We start from the raw sequence: 25,479 nt of genomic DNA on the forward strand, positions 1-25,479 counted from the left end.
ATGTTGTGGCTTCTGAATTTTATGTATTTTTCTTACCATCAAATACAAAAATGTTTTGCAGACGGCTAAAAAAAAGCTCCTACCAGACAGCAATAATTCTTGCATTTGCCAAAAGTTAAAAGATTATGTAACACCCTGTGAAACATATTTTGGGAAAGAAAAAATATACTTATTTAATTCAGTTTTTTTTACCTAAAAAATTGACCTTTTGCCATTTGGAATGATTAAAAGAGACAATAAGATTAATAACCAGACAAACAAATAGTTTTTATCTTTCAACAATTCCTTTTCCTACTTTCTGTCCTCTGTTATTGAAGTAAAGTTATTTATTAGTAATTTCAAAAGTTTATATTAATGACCAGGTTCCCCCTCCCTTGAATTGCTGACAAGCTGTCTGTCCTAGTTTAATTTATTGCAGATTGTGGTTGCTATGACGACTAGGGGAATTTAAAGGGATAAAAATCTGTTGGACATATCTTTTTTAGAGTTTTGACACCAGCTTTGAAATTTGAAACTTTCGCCAGATGAAGAGAAATACAGACTTTTCTTTGTCTTGTGTGCTGGAGCACAGAACTTGACATTAACAAACATTTGGTATACTTGAATACTACTGGCAAAGCTTGCATTGTATGACATAGAGACAAATAGGCTTGCTCCGATATGTAGCCATAGAGGTGTTGTTAAGAAAAAGGCCAATGTTTCAGTACCTTTCAGTTCTGTAAAACTTATTTATGATTAAAATAATACAAATCTTTTGTGCTTAAATGTTACAATATTAATAGATTCCAGTTAATAATGGCTATCTCTCAAAATGCATCCTGGATTAAACTTATTTCATTTTGAATAGTCTTTTCAAGTTTATTGTTTGTTGGCTATTACCTGAAGACCTAAAAATAATGGATCTACATTTTGAACAGTCATTTCATAAGGCCTTCAAACTACTGTTCTCTGCCCTGGTATTGACATGTTTGATCAGAACAAGGGTTTTTAGAAGATGTATGTCATCCTTATTTTAACTTTTATAGACTCAGAACATTTGTAGCAATAATCCTTTCACCAATGTTTTCAAATCAGGGAGTTTTGGTTCTTTTAGGCCTACTGTTCGGTTTATTGTAATTCATTTTCATACATGTTTTATTGAAATATGTTTTGTATAATATTATTAGACAGTCTGGTGACAGTGAAAACAATTTGTCTTGTATTTTAATATGTGAAAAACTGAAGCATCAGTAGAGACAGAAAAAAACTAAACGGCAATATAAAATATTGTAAAATCAATTCTTATACGGCAGGTTGAGTTGTCCAAATTGTTAAAACAACATTTTAAATTTGTCATGTTAAAGGAGAGTAAACTGTCGGCCATGTTTCGACTTGTTTTCAACAATCAACAAACAAGGACGTTTTTGAAATCAATATTGAACAAATATGCTGTTAGTGCAATCTCCACATTACAAGGGTTCTCTGGCATAGAGGTCGAGAGATGTCGCTTCAAATATTTGACATAATTCTCGGTATTTTAAATCCAATTGGATGTTTGAAGTGAAGATACATCCTTATATATGAAAAAGCCTTTCAGGTTCAATTATCAAATTCCAATAGATAAACTGTAAAAACGAAAATTAGAAGCCAGGTAAAACATGGCTGAATAAAAGAACCCTTGCCAATTGGAATTTGATTTGGTGTAAGCGATTTGACATTGCATTTACTTGTAAATTCTTATTTAAACCATTTGAATTTTATGACCAAAGTAAACAAAAATAATCTACAATTTGGACATCATCAAAATTTACCAAGAATAGCAACTGGTTACTGTCAAATGAAAAATGAAGCCATCAAGATCGACTCCTGAATCTCCACATAAAACTACAGAGTGGAAGACTGGCATTATTCTCTACTTTCAATGTTCTTTGTTCATCTATTTATGGGATATTTTCTGTATTTTCAGGTGTACAAATGAGCACATAGGGGAATATTGTCAGGACCAGAACCCATGTCGAGCTAATTTATGTATGAACGATGGAAATTGTCGAGTTATCAATTCAGAATCGGGTCCACCAAGGGCAGAATGTGATTGCAAGATAGGTAGGTCAAGAGGAGTTATCTCCCTTTAATTACATTTCAATAGCTTTTTCCAAATGCTTCTGCTTTTTAATTTGAAAGAATGCTTTTGAGAGAAACAAAATTGTTCTGAATAATTAATTTTTTCTCGGTTATAAAAATAGTACATTTTTGTAAAAATTGTAGAGGCACAGGTTGGGTACATATTGTAATATCCATGTTTGTAACTTGTAAGATGCCTGGTTAGAAATTGCTAGCATATGATCCTGCTATATCCTTAGTCTCTAACTATGAATATATGACATAGGCCTATTCTTTACTTTTGATATATATATATATGTGAATGATTTGACTTGTTTAAATAACCAATATACATGTATTGTTGTTTTATTGTGCAGGCTATAATGGTCATATGTGTGAGTTTGTTGACAGTAATAGTGCTTGTTACAAAAAACGTTGTCAAAATGGAGGAACCTGTATAAACGGACCAACTCTTTCAGATTATACTTGTCAATGTTTACCAGGATTTAGAGGTATGGAAATCTAAAAATAAATTTTAAAATAAAGCCATGTTAATGGATGGATCTATATGTCTTCAGGTTTTAACTTATGATCTCATATCATCCTTCTGTCTACCACCAGACTTATAATGTAGAATAATTTACAATTGATTTAAAGTTAGTTTAACCAAACAACTTATTTGGACTGAAAACAGCTTGTTCTACTTTTTATCATTTAAAAAGGAAGTTGTGGTAAAGAATTAATTTGGGAAAATTCCTTAAAAGTGGATGTTTTTTTTAATCTATTTAATTCGTCTGTTAAGATTTGTGTCGAGCAATAATGTAATGTTTTAGTTTAGTTGAAATCCATGTTTGAATTGTTACTTAATTCGTTTTCTTAATTTTTACATTTTATTAATATTTCAATTTCCAGGTGATGACTGTGAGTATGTGGATCACTGTGCCTCTCAGCCATGTCGTAATGGAGGAACTTGTACATCACATACTAGTGGTTTTCAATGTCAATGTCCTGTAGGATTTTTAGGAAGAACTTGTATGACAGATATTAATGAATGCTCAGCTAATCCAGATATATGTCAAAATGGTGGAACATGCCGCAATACACAAGGATCCTATGGGTAAGTAAATATAACATAAAACTTCAATTGTAAAAAATCAGTGTAGAGTAGTCCGACAAATCTTTTTTTAGGCCAAATTTTGTTATGTCTTGAAGTATTGTGTTTCAGAGACATTAAATAATTCCTAAGTTATGTAAGAAGTAGCCACTAGGAATGATAGAAATAAATAATAACATTTTTATTACCAAGATTGTTTATTAATTATTTTGGTTGTCTCTCACCAGACAGCAAATATGTTAATTTTGGAAGAAATTAAACCTAAATGACAATAACATGACATATCTATTCATCATTCTACCTCATTTATAAACAACAGTTATATCCTGACCTCAAAAGGTCAGTTTTGGACAAGAGAATTAGCTTATTATTATTTATGAGTTACCGGGTATTAATTGTGATCAGAAAAGGCAGAGATTTTTTGGTGGCTATTTTTAAAGAGGTATTAAACAGATGATCCAGAGATATATTATTTTAAGAATTAAATATATATACCGGTACTATTTTTAAAAAAAATGTTATTATAATCTAATAAAGAATTTTGAGCTAATGAAGATCATAAGGTCTGTCCTTGTGGTTTTGATTCCTGGCTTCTGTGTGACCAATCTTGTAGGCTTTCTAATTTTGACATCCCAAGCTTTTCTGCTTTGAAATATGTCTGTAGATATCATATTAAATAAATCAATATTACATGTGGATGAAAATAGACAACTTGGTGATTGGGTATTATTATTATTACAATATTCCTTCTTTTTACGAGGAAAAAACCCAATTTATCATTCTGAAACTCTTTGCATAAACCCCATTTCATTTCTGAAACTCTTCATAAGGATCTGGTTATTTCTTTGATACATTCATTATGCCTGGCCAAAACGCACCAATATTTGAGAGGGTCCTAACAGTACATTTTCTTAGCACATTCACATATTATGCCGTCGCCCCTGTCTGTGGGTCGCCTACAGGGTGCAATTATTATTAGATTGTCTTGAAACTTTATATACTTATTCCTTATACCCTAAGAATGATCCCTATTGTTTTTGGTGCATGCTTGACCCCCAGGTGCAGAGCCACGCCCATTTTTTGTATTTCTTTGTCATCTACAGGACGCATTTCTTAACAGATCATCTTGAAACTTTGCATACCTATTCCTTATACCCTAAGGATCACCCCTATTGTTTTTGGTGTATGCCCGACCCCCAGCGATACAGAGCCACACCCATTTTCTCTTTGTGTGTCTGTGTGTCAACTACAGGCTGCAATTCTTAATGGACCGTCTTGAAAACTTTTCATACTTTTTCCTTATACCCTAAGAATGACCTCTATTTTTTTGGGTGCATGCCCGACCCCCTAGAACAGTGCCTTTGTGTCAACTATAGGCCACAATTCTTAACAGATCCTTTTTCAAACTTTGCATACCTATTCCTTATACCCTACGGATGATCCCTTTAGGTGAATACCCGACCCCCAGGGGCTGAGCCACACCCAGTTTCTCTTTGTGTGTCTAGTGTGTCGCCTACAGGCCACAATTCTTAATGGATTGTCTTGGAACTTGTTATATGTATTCCTTATAGCTTAAGTGGTTTTCAATGTCAATGTTTTGGCAAAACAAACCCCAACGCCTAACCTTCTTTGCCTCTTGTCATATTACAGTCATTGCAGCCATTTCATATTTCATGCTCTTCATTTTAAAAAGTAGGCTACCTTATAAATCAAAGCAGGAATGTGGGCATATATTGCAGCAGTAGCAATGCTCTTGTTCTGATATAGAAAACACCTTCCAAACAAGTTCTGCTGAAATTGGTCACAGATTCCTAGTATTTTCATGTCATAATACAGATTGTATGGACATAATTTCCTAATTACTACATTATATTCTGTTATGAACATGGACAGGTAAATGATTGCTATTTAAGTTAAGTTATATACAGTAGAAAATAGGTTAATTTATTTATTCCGAGCTGAAGATAACTGAAGATATAGCCCATTTGTTTTATTTTAATTCAACATTCTTGGTTTTTTTTCCAGATGTGATTGTTTACAACAATATACGGGTAAACATTGTGAAGATATTTATATTCCCTGTAAACCCAGTCCATGCAAAAATAGCGGAACTTGTAATAAAAATGGAGAATTAGATTACCAATGTACATGTTTATCAGGTAGGTTACAACTTTATTATCCATTAATAAATACAATATGTATCTTTGTCTTCCCCACAGTCATGTACCATTAGCTGCTGTTGGTAGGAGTCAGCGTATTAGTTTTGTTGCCAAACTCGTCATTTAATTTTTTAGACATACACCTGATGATGGTAGATGCATAACGTCTTGAAGCCAGCCATTGTTTACCAACCTCCAAGAAGGTCATTTAGTACAGACCTGCCCATTGAATCCCTAGCCCCACCCGGGAATATCATTGGACCCCATTACAGCTTTTTTACATTTTTACCATCATCTGAGTACAGCACACAGCTCTTCCTTGAGCTTCATGTGCACTTAATATATAGTAGATAACAACTGCTTTCCAGGTTGTTATTCGAAATAAAAATAGTATAGTCGGGACTCGAATAACAACGGTGGAAATATGTTGCTTTAAGATTATCGCCAAGTATCAACCGCTGCTTACCTTGCACACATGGAATTCAAGGCATGTGGTTATTGGAGGTTAATATTACCTCAATATCAGCCACCTTAATTCATCAATAATTACTATGGGAGATAACAGTCTGGAGGTGTATAATATCAAATATCGCACTTAATGATTTTAATGGACCACACAAACCGTTTAAATTCTTTTTCGTTTACATCTTGTTTACAGAAATCGTGTAGATAACAACACATTTTCTCCACAATCACCTGTTCACAACAATATGCTTCATCCACACCTACATGTTTGTAATTTTAGACACACATTTATACAATTGTACAATTCCATTATTTTCACTGCACTGTTATTCATTACTTCTTTTTTAAAAAACTTGCTGGGGTAATGGAGATGATTTTGGCAACATAAGATTTTGATTACAGCGACTCTGTGTAATTATTTGCCATATATTCTGTTTCAATGAAGGCAATCAAAAGCAGGTTTGTCACTCCACCAGACGGTCACAGAATCAATCTTTGGCATTTATCCAATGGAGTTGTTCCCCTTTGGTAGTGAAAGCTATACAGAATACCACTAAAAAAACATGAGAAATTAACTTTTAACTTAGTTTGAGATGGAGCATTATAGCTGTTCACATCGAGTGAATTTAATTGCTTGTAGTCTCACTTTATCTACACAGCCTTATCTGATCACCAAAACAGAACAAACAGTACACATATTCATCAATTGATAATCAAAAATGTAAAATTGATTCAAGCATATAACTATATGACAATCTTAAGTAGTATCAGATGTTCCAGGAGAAGAGGACGCATACATTGCTTGATTGACAGCTTGATTACTGTACAGATAGGTACAGAACATTTGGAATAAAGAGTTGGATAACTGTTGTCACAGGCAACAGAGCAAGTGCTAAGTGGTATGGTGTACATGTATGATGGGGCATCCTTCTCCAATGTTTTCAAAATCGTTTATATTATGGACGTGTATATTTCAGAAACGAATTGGCTGATCTGTTTCAGGTTTTGCATACAATCTTATTTGACCACCACCCTCACTCCACCTGAATATAACTCTATAGTCAAATCACATCAAATAGATTTACAAATTAAGAGAGGCATTCAAGATGATCTGATAAAAAAAATGATCAAGTACAAATTATAGAAGATTATTTTCTGTATTTCAGCTGTAATAAACTAGTAATGGATGTTGCTTTAACACAAAAGACATCTTATTTAACAGGCTGACCAATTCTGATCAATCCATCATCATAAGATACTAAAAATAGATTGATCATTTTAAAGTGGGTTCCGCCCCTTTTGTGACACCTTGTATTGTGAGTCTTGTTTTTTCTACAAGAGGACTGCCTTTGAAAGGCTTGCATTTTGAACTTTAATTGCCACTTATGTTGTAATTATTTACTCTTTCATCAGTTATTCAATGGCAGCTGTCAATCAAAGTTCAATTTTGTTTCAACTATTTTGTACCAAACTGTTTTTGCCTTTGAGTCAGAAGAAAATTTGATGTTTTAAAAGTTCTGAAATGAAATTGATTATAAAAAGATTTAGGTTTTAGTTCGACCTTTAATATTTTTTAAATTACTGCAACAGCCTTCCTTGAACCGTGAAAAGATAATTTATGTAGCGGCCATACCTGAGCAATTTTAATATACAACTGCCAAAATTAATTTACAAATGTTTTTATTTCATAGCTTATTTTCATTACACTTAAAGATACATTATGGGAGATTCGATAACGAGTTGGCAGTTCTCACTATAATAGTTAAAAACTAGATAATGTAAAGGCAATTTGCTGAAAATTTCATTTAAATTGATCAACTATGAACCGAGAACAAAGCGAATGAATAGTCTTGATTATCCATTTAATCGTTAAATCGTGAAGGAAAGTTATGCAGTAAATCGGCTCACAATCCACTAAAGATCGCAGGCCCGCGATGCCATCTAGAGTTGAATATGGTCTGGATAGGTTAATTAATGTCTAATTAATAATTTAGATAAAATTTCAGGTCTAAAGAAAGACCTGCAATAGACAGATTTAGCTCTTGCATAATGTATGTTTAAATGTTTTATTCCAAACATCTAATTTTCATTTAATTAGTTTTTTATTTGTTTAAATTTCTTTTAGTTGTAAGATATATGGAAATTCTACACCCTGTTTCAATATGAAAATTTTTTTAAACATTTATAAGAGAGAATCTTAAAGTAAAGACATGTTCAGTATATGAGAAGTTTTTTGGTTATTGATACTATTGGAGTAAAATGATACAAGTAATAAGATTTTCTATCAAGTTTCATTAAGAAGCAGTTAAAACATTTCATGTGGAGACATTTTTACAGGATGTTGTCTGACAACGATGAAATGCTTTAATTAAATGTTAGCCAATAAAATATTTTTTCTTAGGGAAGATATTAATGTCTGCTTATTTGGCTGTCACTTGACAAATTTCTCACAGAATATTTTTTCTGATCCAGATTGTCTATAAGTATATTGTACTTATATGTTAAATATTTCATTAGTCTAATTGGCCACCAATTTTAGTCAAAGTGGAAGCTCTATCATTAACTTACTCCATGAGCATAAATAGGTCATCTTTTTGACACACATAACTTTCAATTTCTGAAAGTATTTACGAGTGTGGGAGCCACAATGACTCAGTGAGAAGGGTGTTGTCTCGCAAACCTGGAGATTCCGGATTTGATCCTGGTTTTGGCTGTGACAGTTCCTCAGAGATTTCCATGGTTTCCCCTTGTCAGTAATGCAAGACGGAGGGTATGCAAGTAAAAGAACTATTGAATGTTGGAATTCAAAAAAAGGCAAAATTACCCTCATAGCACACTGTATGGCGTACGCCCGTCTACATTAGCCCAGTTGAACCCCATTTCATTTACATAAGGTATAATATATTTGTTGATTAATATATTTTCCCCAATATTTTGAATATATTTATATTTTAAATTATTTAAATAATTTTTGTCCTTAGCTAAAAAAAACCCACCCTAAAACGTTTGTGTAATTTTGCATTGATTCCTGTTTGTACATTGCATGACCATTCATTCGAAAAATTTCTGAACCCTCAAATATTTTTGAAATGGCAATAAAATTCAAAATGTTTTTTCAACTTCAGGAGTTTTTGTTCCCAGGACTGGAGAATATTTGAATAGTTTGTGTCATATTTTGAAGTAAATGTTCAAAGTTCAAACCTAAACACAATGACAGCATCACGATTTAATCTTCTTACACGTTTTTTTGTCTTGGTTCAGCTGTGTAATGTAATAGGCTTTGTCTTGTGTTTATTAAGGATCTGAGATTATGTCATTGACAAAATTCTTCCTGTTTTGGCCATGATGGCATGACATCGAGAAAAGATATCGAAACTTGTCTGCAAATTTTACACTTTGCCATAAAACCGTGTTGGAAGGTCAGAAACCATGCCGGCCTCCATTGAGAAATAGTGTTGGCTTTCTGTTGGTAAACATAGTTTACATTTTTTGGTTACCAACACCCATCGACAGAGATACATGTCTTTTGGTCTCCTTTTTCAAGGACAAAGAAACACTGTCCAAATTGACACAAAAGAGCCGAAAATACTTTGAGGTAAACGTTGAAATGATTTAACCAATCAATAGAGACTTGAACAAGGCTCAAATAATATGTAGTAACTGCTTAGACCCTGACTTACACAGAAAGATGAGTTATATACAAGAAACCTTTCATTAAAATTAGACAACTAGGTTTGATTTCATAACTTTTTTGGCATTACATGCATTATATCGAAATTCAAATAATACAATATGTTGGGTCTCAGAATGACAAGTTGTGTCAAATGGATTATAAACCCTCTTTCTCTTTTAAATTGTTTAATCATGAGCAATAACTATCTAGAGGGATATGACCATACTTTCTTGGCAATATGCAGATTATTTACAGTTCTGGTGATTTAAATGATTGTTTTCTTAGAGCATGTTTGGCGTGGTTTCGATTCCCCAGTTGTATGTGACAAAGAGTAGGGTCGCTTGTCTAACCTCATGGGTTTTCTGCGGATCCTCCGGTTTCCCCTCACAACAAAGACCCCTACGCGCAAGTGAATTATTGAAATAAAGAAAGTCAAACCATTTGTTAGTCCCAAAATGACCTAGTTTGTGTCAAATGGAGTTACCCTCCACCCCTCTCTCTCTCTCTCTCTCTCTGTCAAAGGACATATTGCAGCCTAAATGTGAAAGGTATGTGGTAAATTTGTCAAAAATTAGTTTTTATCAAGCAGAAATCAGAACATTTTTGTCCAAAAGTAAAATATTTGGGGAATCTTTGTTAATAAATTTGTAATAAAAACTATTCCAACATTAATCTCAAACTTTTAAAGGGGTCCCATTCACGTAGAGTTTTATATGATGAAATTCCTAATTGCTAAATATAAACTTCAAGGAAATTTAATAGCAATATATCTATAATTACTAAATTGGAATTTTTATGGAGCTTTCCTTGAGATATTTAGACTTATTGTCTCTGTAGCAAATCTTCTCAAACATATATGAAATAAGTCATACTTTTTTGTGGGGCGAAATACGAAATCAAATATTTATTACTTAGATTTATTGGTAAATATTTGGGGAAAGAAAAGTTCATCTTTGTACATATAAGTCCCCTGTTGATTTTACAACCAGGATACAGGATTAAAATTTATCTACCTGTTGCTGAAATAAAAATTCCTTGATAAGCTTGAAAATAAATTACAAATAAAAATAAAAAGAGAGTTGTTTAATCTGTCGTAGCAATAAGTCGTAGATTTTAATACGATGCCGTAAAACTTTCCACTGGAAATTCGGGACTGTGAGTTTTGCGGCCTGAAGAGGACTTACGAGAGCTTGGTATGCACAAAGACAATATAAATGGAGACGCAAATCAAACAAGAAAGGGATTTGTTTCGACCTTTGTTGCAGAAATATTTTTTCAATAAAGTCAACAATTGCTGGAAAGAAAGGCGCACGTTTAGAACTAGTTTGAGTTGAGTATTGTGCTTGTTAACTTATTTCACCTGGTTGAATATCAGGTCTATTAAAGATTGGGGTTTATGTGAACGGTGTAGAAAATTACTTTGAGAAATTGATTTTTGGCCACTAAACTAATTAGCCCTTCTAAAAGAGAATAAGAATGGAAGGAGTTCTTTAATCTATTATAAATGTCTATGGCTTGTGAAATACAAGTCTGTTTAACAAATATTAGTAACAGCTATTATTCACCACACAGGTTACAAATCCTTAAGATAGACCACCAGATACCACTTTTCATCCAGTTGGGAAGTTTACATGGCTAATGGTTTTTCTTGTACTAAATAAAATATGTGTAGGCTTACATTGAAAAAGTGAGATATATATTTTGTTATTAAACACTCTCTCAACAATATATATTTTAATTAATACTTGGAGCTAGAAAATTTTCCAAAGAGACATATTTGTCATTATTTGGTCATCAGTTAACAATGTTTATGATTAATAAAGGAAATAATACTTGAACTGTGAAGCTGGTGTATAGAATAGTGGGGTGTCGCCAATTAGTACAGGTCATTACTAAGTTTTAAAGTTACTAATATCTTTAGCACATTTTAATATTGAATCCATCTAATTAAAATTTTATCTTTACCTCATTGTGTTTCTATGGTTTTGATTTTCTGAACTACATAAGATCTAACATGTACATGTATTCTGAATGATTGCACAAGAATTTATTTAAAGGATCCGTGAACAATGTCTGCATAACAACACAAAACATTGATAAAACTTGTCAAATGTTAAGTAAAACCGAGTCTGGTAAAACAAAAAATATGGAACAACGGAATTACAAAACATCATCTGATTTTAATTTTATTAGATATTGAAACAATTTACCTATATAGTTTATTTTTAGATATTGGTTTGGAAAATTAAACTTGCATTCACTAATAATATTTTTATTTCTCTTCATATTTATAGATAGATAACTAAAGCCATGTTGACACTAGTACTGTATATCTCGTTTTAAATCAGGCGAAGTCTGCTGTAATAAGTCTCTCAGATCTTCTATGAAAAAATTACCTTGGTAGTCACGATATGATACAGTTAAAGAAAACTGTTTTAGTCAAAATATTTGTAAATGAGAATTATTAAAAATTCTTCTTAAAACAAAGATATAGTGAAACAGTAAAAGATTTTAGAATATAGTCAACAAATAAGTAATATGTATAGGTTACAAGAAATACAGTTCTCTTCAATTAAGATACAAATTAAGTAGAATTGTTTAAAATGTTTTACTTATTTAACGCAAAGCTCTAGATTAATTTAAATTGTCAAAAGAATGAGTAAAATTAATTTGAGTATTGTTAATGTCTTAATTAGAAAAAAAATGTTGATCACTGAATTTATTTTAAATGTTAAGAAATGAGTAAAATTAATTTGACAAAAAGAAAAAAAATGAGTAAAATTAATTTTAAGTTTTATTAATGTCTTAATTGTTACGAGTTGTATTAATTATTAGAACAGAACTCAGTATTTAATGTCCACAGTTTATAGTTCTTTATCTAATGTTGTGATATCAATTAGTTTAAAAGTATTAGAGAGCAAAGTTAACAAGTTACAAAGGATGCATCTCTAATTTGAGAGAGGAAAAGCGAGAAAGCAAAGAAAGGCCCTGGAGCTAGTTAAAATTAGTTGTAAGTAGCAGACACAGACTATTGAAAAAGTTGCACGGCACAAACGACACACACTTTAGTGACAGCATAGACCCTGTTATTGTATAGGCAATACAAAGGCTCCTTTCCCATTTGTGAATAGAGCATTTCTCCTCCAATGGTATAGCATGTGACCTCAGCCTAACAGTAAAGCTATTGATGCGGAAAGTTTGACTAGTGAGTGAGAGCCCTAACTGGATGAAGCCTAGGACTTAGCTCTGTCTTGGTCACAGTTGAACGGAATGAGAGCTACACACACATTGACTGAATGTGGAGGAATCTAGATTTGTTGATAGTGGTTGTTTGTCTTGTGAGTTGTGAGCTTCAGCCATCGAGTGCCCCCTTTAGGATTTTAACTTTTAAATGGATTTATTAAACTTTATTTGAATCTGTGTCTGGATATAATGTAGCTGGTAAGAAATGCCTTGGAATATTTGTACCCCTGTTAAACTTCTGTGGATTATATGCCTGATTTTGTGTAAGTATTTTATTTGTATATAATAGCCGTTCGTGGTTTGACAGTCAGGTTATTCTAAACATGCATTTATTGTGTTGTTGAACTTGTCTTCGGAAACTTCCCCAAAATTGTAGATAACTTTTATTTCAAATGCAGAGGTTAAAGTTGTTTGAAAAGTATATAACTTTTCTCTAGTAAAACTTCTAGAAACTTTATAAAAGTTGGAGAAAACTTTTGTAACATATTGATCTGTCTGATGGCAGCCATATTGTTTGAAGAAGCATGTGTTAAGTCTCCTTTAGGACTTCTGCAAACGACAAGCAAAATTTTGCTCCCATTCTCGATCTTCTGAACCGTTCTTGCACTGTGCATGTATTAAGAACTTTTGACTATTTGGAATTTGAAGATAAATAATGAATGTTTTCTTCATATCAAAGAATTATTTCAAAACCAATTTAGAAAAACATACTTTTCAGTGATACCGGTACTTAATGTTTAGTTGACATTTAGAAATGTTGGTGTTTGCATATTTATCAATATCATTTAAAAGTTACTTCAGATATAAAAGGGACAAATTCTGCAAATAATGTGTTAATGCAGAATGAATTGAATTTGGAACATGAAAATAGCATTATGCTAATCAAATGTTCAGTCAGAAAAATAGAGAATATTCTGAAATCTGATTCAACAAGTGGCTATTTATTGAGTTTTTTTTGTGTCACCATCTTGAATTTATCTGTCTGTTTAAATGGCTGATGGATTATATCATGTTTGATTTGAAAAATATTTCGATGTTTTCAACTTTAAAAGTTATTTTTAATGGCATGCTCCGAGTAGGCTTGTAGTTTCGTTCTGTTGACGTCAGTTGTCAATATGTTGGTGTGGGAACTTGGTGTGTATGTGTTATTTAACACCACAGCAGGAAGGAAAGCACTTGAAAGGCTAGTCGAATATCCTTTATTAGAATAAGAAGTAACTGTTTCTTATTTCTTAGGATTGAGTTGTAATTTCATCTACGTGTATATCCCCATCATTTTCTAGGGTGGCTACTGGAAACAACAATATTGCATAATTCAGCATGTAAATCCACAGTACACTGTCTTTAAGACTGAAATCCTCATGGTTTGATTCCTGGCAGTAGTCAAGTAATAGACTTTCAGGAATTTCCGGCACTTATAAGAGGAGATTGCATGGCTACTGAAAGTTGAGAATTGCACCACTGAATATGTGCACCAAGACCAAGCAAAAAACTTCCAACTCTGGGAGTTACAGGAACATTCAGAATAATGGCAAAAGTTTCCTCACATTGGTCTCAAAACCACAAAAGTTGGATTTAACATTTAATTAGTGATGAAGTGACTAGACTAGATTTCATATAACCCCATGCTTAAAACATTCACAACCCTAATTGCATAAGCATTGCTTGGAAGTGTATCTGAAATATATGTTATGAAAATTTCCAGGCTATTACCGACCTGCATGTAAGGCCAGTGCTAAGTATCAACAGCAGACTGTGGTTGACACTCTGAGTAATTAACTTATTTAATTTATTGTAGGCTTTTTATTATACAAATTTAGTAAGCTTATATAATTTTATTTTTCATGGTCATTACAAATAAATTTTTAGAGGATTGAACAGATGACCTAATTATTCCCGATGGAACATAAAGGATGATAACTCTGGACAAAAAGTTATGTCACAATTTCTGTACCATCATATGAATAAAATGCCACCTGCCGTGCAACTAATTACAGCCATGCTGAACATGCACTTGTGCTGTGAACTTAATAGATCATGAGATTGAGATAGATGTGTTTTGGGGGATCCATAAATTTTTGTGACCTCTCAATGGCGGGGATATATCCTGTTTTTGATTGCTATGACCTTTGCTGCTTGTGTTGAAAATCAGACTCTTTCCCAGTGAACCATCGACTTTAGCTGCTTAATTGCCCCTTGCAAATCTCAAACATGACTGAATAAGGGAAAAACAACAGAAAAACAAAGCGAATTTTTCACATGAGCAATTTACTGTTAGTTCTTATTAACTGTATCTGATTTACGGAGTAGGTGTTGCACCAAGTTCTAAAAGCTGGTGATAAATTGCCAAGCTTGTATACATGTTCAGTGTTTTTTTTATGACAATAGAATGAAGTTGTTGATGAATTTTTATGGGTGTTTAAGATGAAGTGATGTGCAGTTGCTTGACAAAATGGATATTAATTGTTTTATTCACCTTTCACCACATTAATTCCAGTACCTGTTTGTAAACATACAGCAATCCTATTTTGAAATGATAACTAATAAACAAAATTTAGTAGTTTTGGAAACCTTCCTAAAAAACAGTTGTGCAAAGTAATTTTGAATGAACAAACACACTTTGCTTTGTACACAGTGTACCATATGTATGTGTATTGGAAAAAAATAAAACACAAAAATCTTGATCACAAGATATTTTGTCCTAAACAAATGCATTCACACAAAATTATCTACAGAATCCTAAAAGAATGGTTAGACACTACATATAATTGGGATCATTGAAATCCTAGCCATAAACACCAGCTAAAATGAAATGATCAGATCAGAATAGAACATAAAAATTGAAAAAATTAATCACAGAAAACATGGAGGAAATGTGATTGCAACCACTCAACTTACTTCAATGACAACCTTTTTATCTTCATCACTGGGCCACAGGAATTTGAACTGTGTATAAATTACAAATGAAACGGAATCTAATACATTTATACATTTATTCAAATATAACTTGGTAATATCGTTTGAAATTATTTTGTCATTATTATAACAAAAAAAAAATGTTATGAATGTAGGTGTTCTAGTTCTTTGAATGTTATTGAATATAAGGGAATTACATGTATGCCATTATTATTACCATATATTGGAAGGTCACAGAATACATTACATATTTGGTATTACATGTACATACTATATTATAAGGTCATGATCTATAGAGTTATTACTGAATGTATATGTATTTGGGTCTGTACTGTTATAATTTTATAACTTTCTCTTTCCAACTATTATTGTCCTACACGATAATTATTACATCACCTTTATACAAGGTTAGCCGTGTGAAAAAGATGTATTAACACCCCCATCTAAAACAATTATCACCATACTATGGATCAGGAACTTAAAATGACGTCATCGCAGCCATCTTGTGACACCATATCAAAAATCAAAGTTTTAGGTCTCTATTTAATAGTTACGCAGATTAAAGTCACAATTCGCCAGAAGGCTGATGGTGATTTTATTGGATTGAATTTAACAAAATGAGTACTGAAAGATTTTGTTATAAATAGTAATTTTAATTACTATTTATAACAAAATCTTTCTTAAAAGACAATTAATTAAATAAATCAAATCATTACCCTTATTATTATTATTATTGTTATTATATACTACATGCATAGAGTTGACAGTGTGAAATCAATATAAACTAATGTAAACTTCAAATGGCCACAACATAATTAAGAGTTGATCAATCTGAATAATTTTAGGATATCTGGGAGTATGATCTCACACTCCATAATGGATTTTATTCAATTGTTCTATATGTGAATCAGTGAATATTACATTAAGGGCCTAATCAGAAAAGTCATGCAAACAAGTAGCAACTCTTCATAGGTACTTTGAGATTCTAATCATTTGATATGAAAGCTAGACAAATTGGCGAGATAAGAAGATTATACACAAAAGAGGGATTAACTACTGAAGAATGAGATACCTTGAACACCTCTTTTGTAAGACCATTAACACGTAACCTGTGTTTTAAGGTATCAATTTTGTAAACATCTAAGAGATGTATCTATGAGCTCACCGTCACTATCCACTTAACCTTATTGTCAAAATGATTAATTAAGAGATCTCCTTGTCTGAAATAATTAAAACAAATCTCTATTTGGTGTTTAAAGCCATCTTATACCTGAGATAAAGAGTTAATCCAGGGATTAGGATGTTAGAGTAGTTAGGCGCTGGACATCATTATGAAAAGGTGATATAATTTTTCCTACATTTGTGTCTTTCCTTTGAATGATCTGAAAAAAGACAAAAATCCACAATTATTATTTTGTGTAGAACTTTGAAGTTGCTAAGAGATTACCTTTTGGACCCTTCTCAAATCCAGACTGACAAAGTTATCCAGAAGTTTAAAAAAGAATGTAATTTGCTCAAGATATTCAGTATTCAATACTCTGTGGTTTCTCTCATCTTTTTGACTAAACTTAAAAGTTGAACATCAAATACAAGTGATTTTAACTGATAGTGGAAATAAAAAATAACTGATTATCGCAAATCAAAATAATGTATGGATACATTTCTTGTTTTCTTACTTTAATCTGACATATTGAGTATTGTTTGTGAGCATGCTTTACAATTCTGTTTGTTTACAAAACGGCTAACCGATAGTGGAATTAAATTGTTAGTTTCTAGTTCTACTTACTAATCAACATCTAATAAATTTGTTTTCCATTAATAGCTGATATCTATCTATATGCTGAAGATTGTGTCCAAGGGTGTAGAGTGTGCCCAAAATGGTGGCACAACTTTCTACAGGGTTGTTTTTAGCGAATAGAGAGAGAGAGGGAGAAATGGGGTTTAACGTCCACTCGACACAAACTAGGTCATTTCGGGACTGACATATGGTTTAATTTTATTTATTTAGGGGTCTTTAGCAGTGGGAGGAAACCGGAGGATTCGAAACCACGCCAGTCGACTCAATGACAGACTTTATGATACAGCGCGCGCCCGCTAACCATTCAGCCATCCAACCCCCCTTTTTAGCAAATAGCTCCATAGTCCTAAATGCGCAATGTCATACTATAAACAAAATTCTGAATTAGGACTGTACACCCATAGGTAAAATTCTTTCATTCTTGTCTTATTGAACAGAAATTCGCTAAGGGAAGGTCTTGATAATATATGAAATAATATTTTTTTTTATTGAAATGAAAACAGTGAGTTATACTTTAGGGACTGTATTCAAGTATTCATACACTTGGTTGTTATTTCAGTGCTTGGCATGTCACGATATTTCCACGAACATTTCTCGTTCTTAAATCTTTTGAAGGTTGAAATCCCATAATACTAATAGGCTGGATTTTAAGTGTGTTTAATTTCCACCAACTTGTGAACAAAAATTCTCCAGTTTCCCCTCAAAGTAGTGAACTCATTCATATGTACAAATTAATAATAGGAAGATATGATATATTTTAGTCCTAGAATCATGAAGTTTTGCCTCTCTCTCTCTCTCTCTCTCTCTCTCTCTCTCTCTTTCTTTCTCATATTGGTACCTTCCACACATATCCAAGTAAAGGGTGAAAATGTGTTAAAAGTACTGATGTGCCAAAATAAAAGTTGAGGATACATGTAGGTTCAAATTTTGGTTCAAAAGTCCTTCAGAATGATCAGTTTTTAATGCTATCTTTGTGCAGCTAAGACAATCAAATTAATAATCATTCTATCTCTTTCATATAACCAACCTATTCTATTAATGTCTTTTATAATCAGATATACTAAATTGCATTCAACAGTCATTACTTTAAAAAAAAAATTACATATTTCTGACTTTCAGAAACTGTGAATGATCTGGCGTGTTGTATCTTTTAATGTAGAAATGCACGAGCAGCCTACTGTAGGTCTTTATACATGTGTAAACATGCAATCTTTTTTATTGACGTTTGAATTGTGCCCGACCTTTAAGTTGTCAGAAGTATCTAACTCACACCCTTGTAGTGTTTGAACGATTACATGCTTGATGATATAAGTTTATATATACTTACTACACAGATACAATGTTAATTGATTTACCCAACTAAAAACGGCTTTTTGTCAATATTGGATCTCGTTGGACGTAATGCAAATACTGGACGACAATATTACGCTTCATAAAGATGATGGTAATATAAGTTTGTAGGGCCGTCTCTATCTTTACATGGTAAATAGAAGTACATGTATATAAACAAAATTAGTCTGTGATAAATTGTATTTAAGTAAGTGTGGATACTGAAGATTTCAAAAAGGGGATAGAGATGGAGAAGATAATTAAATTTTACATCTTATCAAGACTATATGTTGTTCATTTTGTGACAAATATGTTTACTTTTTATCCCTTGTGTGCAGTGCTAGGAAGGAGAATTTACATTTTCACCTATTGATCATGAAATTCAACCTGTCATGGGTAGACCTCAGTTTTTATTATCCCATCTGATGAAGTAGGCAATGCTTGAAAAATCCTGAAGTAGGCTTATTTGAATCATGAGCATTCCAGCAAACCGAACAAAAGTAGGGTACATTATGATACATACATGTAGTTACAAAAGATCTGAACAACTTTTAAACCAATATTTAAACCTATATTCAGCTTGTATTCTGGCATAATGACATTCCAAATTCTGTGTATCCCACTGTGATATGTTAATTGTTATTGATAAGTTATTAATAAAATTTCATATCAGGCTTTTTAAAATACTGGTATGTGTATTACTATAAGAAGTGCATGGTGTTACAGAAATGTAATAAAAGCAAGTTACAGATATAAATATGATATTCAAGTAATGTGTACCCATTTGCATACTAATTGCTTTATAATTAGTCATTTATACACACTTATTATACACACTTATTTATAGATATCAGTATAATAATAGTATCCATTAACACACTGCTCACATATTACATATCACTTGAAAGAGATATTTTACTAAAAGTTATAATATAAACTTTATTAGATACAAATACAGGACAGTCTAAAGGTCTAACTAAAGTAATTTTTTCACTGGTATTTTCAAAGTGGCTGATTGTGGCCATTAATCTGTTAATCATTGGCTGTTTTATATCTAAATATTTTTTTAAATTTCTATAAACAATATTTTATTTTAAATGGATGAAAACTGATCAGTCAATCAGGAATGGCTTATGGTGGAAACCACAATTAACCGTATAAAATAAGCATTAGGCAAAATTTGAAGTGAATACTCAGATATAGAGACACTTATAAAGAACCCATTATTTTATTTTATTGGTTGTATTTTGTCGGGGCTAATTGTACTGCTTTATATGATATAAGTTTATACAACCAACAATAATAAAAAAGAACAGAACTGTGTTATAAAAAAAATTCTAATAATTTTCTGGTTGAATTCAGAAGTGTTTATTTACTTTATTTACTATAAATTGAATTATTCAGACAAGGTAATCCGTCTGGTGAATGACCTATCATTATATATTATCACAACCACAAAACGCATAGATGTGTCGGATTAAAAAGTCATAAATACACCCAGATCTGATGGATTAAAGATTCTATTATCCCATAATCCTATTCATTGTTATCATTGAATTATGTTCTGGAGCAGACGGTTTAATTTTTGCCATGTAATCAGTGAACAATAATAAGGTCTATAGGATAGTCTTAGCGAGTCATACTATGCATTTAGATAAACTTTTTCTTCTCACGATACAGACGGCTTGTCATAAGGACACGCTTAATTGAGCGAGAGGACAATTCATGGGCCGCTTTTATGAATTTTTGTTTTGATTTCTTTGTTGTGTCGTCAATATATGTACTCAATTACCCAGTCTTTACTCTTGATTCATCGTTAGCGATATTATTTTAGGTGAAACCGAGTTTTGACAGCAGTGCGTTCATGTGTTTTGTTGAATATTATTTTATATGGATATTTTATGAGCCGTGGAGTTTGAAATTTAAGCCCTCCTTGTAAAAATAGAAGGAGTCGCTACTATATTTGTTTAATAAAATTGGTATTATTTGTGTAAGTTTTCCTTTCAAACTTTCAGCGCAGATGGCTTTGAACAAAAATGGCCAACCAAGTGAATCTGTAGCATTGGTTTCAAATTTTGTTTGACCTGGTTCATCCATTTTGATATTTATTTTGACACTTGTTCTTAATGCAAACAGATTGGCCATTTTGACAGGCGTTGGTATAAGAAAGGATAAGCATACATAATTGATATTTACCTAATGCTAAATATAAGTAAGATATACTAGGGGTTTGTCAATATAGGGTATTCAGAAAAACTCGACCACATACTCAGATGTCCATGATAATTAAGTGCTAAGATATTTCTGGGGTGGTATTTTATGAAAGAATTACTTGTTCTTGACCTACACTATTCAGGCCATAAAGAATATACTAGAAATGTGGGTTATTTTCTAACAAAATTGTAAAACACATTTGTATCAGTTGTCAGTAGAAATAAAACAGGATTAATTTTAGGATAGTATTTTTAATACTTATTACATTGTTTTCACATGCATGACACTATGTTGATCAGATGAAAAACTGACCATCATTATCTTGTAAAATAATTAGACATTGCAGGAGACCTGCATAACAAAACACAGACAGAACAATTGATACAATGAGATACATATTCCCAGAGGAGAAGTAGATGTACACCGGTTGGTGGGAGCCACAGTGGATCATTGAGTAAAGGGTCAGCTTACTAACCAGGAGGTCCGGGGTATAATGCCAGTAGTGGTCGAGAAATTTCTGCAGTAGGCAAAGACACAATACATGTAGTTCTTTGAAAATTATTGAAAGACATGCCTAAGAATATATGTTTCAGTTTGAAATAAAAAAAATATACACAAAAAACAACAATGCATACTCATAATTATGAATTACCATGGTTACGAGTATTGACTATTGTGAAGGAATTTGGTGCCGGAAGTCAGTATTTGGCGTGAACGTTTGTCAAAATGCTATGCAACTTTCCCCAGGGAAACAAGAATGCAGGCTAAGCCAGCACAATGTTTGCTGCACAAATAACAAAACTAGTTCTTGCTTCGCTCCTCAACAGATATTGTGTGAACGACTCGAAAAACAAAGGGATTACAATTTGTGTCGAGCTGCCAATTTAAACCCTGAACCCTCCATTTACTGAAAATTATGTCTTGTAAACCCTGACCTTATCTCGTCAAAATTCCAGGCGGCAAGTTTAATCAACACTTGTTGTTAGGAGTCAACAGGAACCCCCCTACCTGAACAGATTGACCTTTTTAATCGTGATTACACTTGACAGATCATGGACATTGTATTTTGCCTACGCCTTTCATTTTGTTTGGTTTAAGGGAATTTAGATTTCTTATTATGAACTTAATAACGTTGCATTGTTGTGGGGTTTTTTGCTGCTTTTCAACTTTTGTTCAACCATTAAATCAACGGCTGTCATATTAGAAGTAATTATGGCTGCTGTTTTAATGAAACCAAATGAAATATAACATAGTTTAATGATTAGCACCCTAGATTTCCACACCAACCGGGCTAATAGATATGGATAAATATACCAATCATTGTGGAAATTTTGCCTGGACATCAGCATTTTTGTTCTGCCCAGTCTTCTTAGAATCCCATCTGTCTTCCATTCCTTCCAAATGCTTAGACTAGTGATTCTCGACCAGTGTACCGCAGATCTTTTTAAGTGTGCTGCGAAATTTTGAATGGCGCACTAAGAAAATTTCTCACTAAAGAAGCCAGCTATTTGACTGATGAAATTCGAAACACTGCAGTAGAGTAAGTTTATAGCTGTGTTTTTCTTAATTTAGTTTGAGTCATTCTATGTGTCTATGACTGGTCGGTGTCTTCGGTTGAATGTCATCTGACTTGCCATGTTTTTATTTTGCAAAATTCAAATATGTTTCATATATATTTAGCCAGGTGTGCCGCTATTTTTTCATGTGTTCCAAGGTGTGCCGGTGCCAAAAAAAGGTTGAGAACCACTGGCTTTGACACTCTTTCTTGGTAGACCCTTTGCCTTTTTTCCTGCACCAGCTACAAGGGGTTACCAGGCCGGAAAATCCTGAGGAAATTTCCCTGCCGATCCCAGGACCTCCGCGTTACTGAGTCACCACCTCTCTCTCTGAATTTTCTATTAAATTTTGTTAACTTTACAAGTGAAGTAACTTGTTAACAAGTAATTTTTTTGTTCTCTCTTTATATATGTTATTTCGATCTTTTCTTAAATTAGGTACCAAGTACGAACAATCCAAACCATTAGAAAAAATTTGATGTTTGATATATTTTAAACATATAGTTATTTATTGAAAGTTTATTTTTTGTAATTTTAATTTCTCTAAGATGTTAACATTGCCAACCATCTTAATTTAATAAATGACATTTTCATACAGATCATGACATTGTGATTTTTAGTAGTTATTAGCCATAGGGAACACAATTGGGTTTTTTTTCCACAAAATATCAAAAGCAAAAGATTCAACTACACTGCAGAAAGACGCTTTATTTGATTTTAGTATATTAGTAGCCATCTTAAAGTCAATAATTCTCAAAACAAATAGTAAGAAAAATATTTTCAAATCTTTTTTGATAAAAACAAAGTAGCTGGAAACTCAATATTTGACTTGCATCTTCCAATGTATAGTGTAATGCTCGACTATCAATATTATTATCAAATTAAATTGATTACGACATTAGTCAATATTATTATGTCTTTAGCTATGAGGCAATATACTAGAAGTATGTTATATAATTGGTTAGAATTTCTATCTCTCTTCTACTGAATCATTTTTCCTGATCGTCCTAATTGAAAGATGAAGAATAATTAGTTTCGAATATATAAGTCAAATAAAAGAAATATTTTAGGGTCTTGAAAATAGTTGTTTTATGAGTAACAATTTCCATTGCATGAAAGTATTAAATAGCAATAACGAGGTGAACTTCTTCCTTATGTGTACACATCCAGTGAGTGGAAGTTGAAGCCTACGAGGTTGTGTTCCACCATCTTTGTATAAATGATTTGACAACGTAAACAAACCGAATCGTTGACTTGTGTTTATTTAGGTGCTTGAACACCTATTTTTTTTGGTTTTGTTTGAATGGTAATTGACTTTAAGCAAGTATATAAATTGCATTTATCTGGTAAAACCATCAGACTAAGAGACATGCTCAGTAAGATTAGAGAAATCCAGATTATTTGTTGAATTTACTGTAATTTAGAAATGATTGTTTGTAGCAATTAAAATAAACAATGGGCATTACATGGTAGATCATCCTTCCAAAAATATCAATGATGTATCATAGACTAGATGTTATCTGTGAGACTGTGACCTCCATTTTAGGCCTACTCCACCAAGTAAACATATTTGAACAACAGTGAAACACTTGTCTATAAATGCCTTCTGCATTTAGCAGCCATGACACTTGAAATTTAACTCAATTTTGTTCATTTGAAAAGGTCAACTTGAATTGTTGAGGTCGTCTGCTACACTTGCATTTTGTTATTAAACCTAGACTAAAACTGTTGTGAAATTGGTTTATTTTATTTGAACAAACAAGTTTTTGAGAAGAGTGAATGATACATAATAATAAGCATACATTTCAAGCTTATATCAGTCTAATAAATCAAATTTACTAAATCTTCCTAATTGAAACTTGAGGCTGTCTCATTCAAATAGTAGTTATTACTTCTCAGTTCAAATAGTCAATTAATGTACTTCCAATGATACAAACGCCAAGGGCCTTGGTTTTTCAACTAAACGCTGTTCCCTGCCTGGCCATCTGTCCTGCACAACTGACAAATTTCCTCTGACAACACTGAGATCGAACTTTGGACCAGTTTAATGGCACCCTAGATTTAAAAAACTAAACACATTTATTTTGTAAATCATTTCTCTTTTCTTTTCCACTTCAGGTTTTCGTGGTAAAAATTGTGAAGAAAATATAGATGATTGTATTAGTAATCCGTGTGCTACTGGCTCCACCTGTATCGATGGCGTCAACAGCTACACATGCAAATGTCCACCTACTATGCAAGGTAAGATGGGTGCCTAATCTCTGTTACACCACATTATAAGATGTTTTAAATAAACCATAGCCGATCCAAAATCAAAACAAAGTACCACTTATTGTCCTAGCTGCATGGATTAAAAAGCAGAATTTTGATTACACTCTTGCACTGCCAGTCAATGGTGATTTATCAAAGGTTGTATCTATGTTTAGAAAAGTAAGCCGTAAGAAAAGTTATCACAATACTTTCTGTAATGTCAGAATAACATTCTTCATTCCCAAATAAGTTTAATCCCATGGATTAAAATAAAAGCTTTAATTTTGTTACGTATAGTATTAATTTCAGTGGTCACATCATACAAGAACAATATTTTGTATGTGAAAATTATAAATCAGTAATAACACTGTATATGAAAATCATAAATTAGTAATAACATACGAAAACTCTTTGTTTTGTATGGAATGAAATTCATAAATCGCATAATAAAAAAAATAAGTTTCATATCCTTACATAATGCAAAATCTTTTATGCCTTTAAAGATACCCTAAATTTGGCATGATTTTAAGTCCACAATTTCTAAAAATAGCAAGTTTGTTTTGTTGTACCTGTTGTTCATATTGTTCACAAGTGGGTCAGGTAGCAGGTGTTTTTAACGGCTTATCAGACATATCTATAGGAATTAGACCCATGCAGGTAGATTGTCTAGATCTGTTAGTGCA

The 25,479-nt window shown here is 32.4% G+C and overlaps 1 protein-coding gene across 4 annotated transcripts in view; it reads left to right on the forward strand.

The window, feature by feature from the left end:
- The window catches only part of LOC126826681 (neurogenic locus Notch protein), an 83,463-nt gene that overhangs the window by 29,052 nt on the left and 28,932 nt on the right, over window positions 1–25,479 (forward strand). For 2 of the 4 annotated variants that reach the window (XM_050555679.2, XM_050555688.2), the window contains exons 3-7: window positions 1,946–2,082; window positions 2,457–2,591; window positions 2,992–3,196; window positions 5,219–5,352; window positions 24,665–24,787. In XM_050555679.2, coding sequence (XP_050411636.2) covers window positions 1,946–2,082; window positions 2,457–2,591; window positions 2,992–3,196; window positions 5,219–5,352; window positions 24,665–24,787 — 734 coding nt within the window. Of the gene's footprint in view, window positions 1–1,945; window positions 2,083–2,456; window positions 2,592–2,991; window positions 3,197–5,218; window positions 5,353–12,627; window positions 12,997–24,664; window positions 24,788–25,479 lie in introns of those variants that run through there. The other 2 variants (XM_050555696.2, XM_050555705.2) reach the window with 2 other exon arrangements.

The sequence above is a fragment of the Patella vulgata genome, chromosome 1 (genome assembly GCF_932274485.2).
Source record: "Patella vulgata chromosome 1, xgPatVulg1.2, whole genome shotgun sequence".
NCBI lineage: Eukaryota > Metazoa > Mollusca > Gastropoda > Patellidae > Patella > Patella vulgata.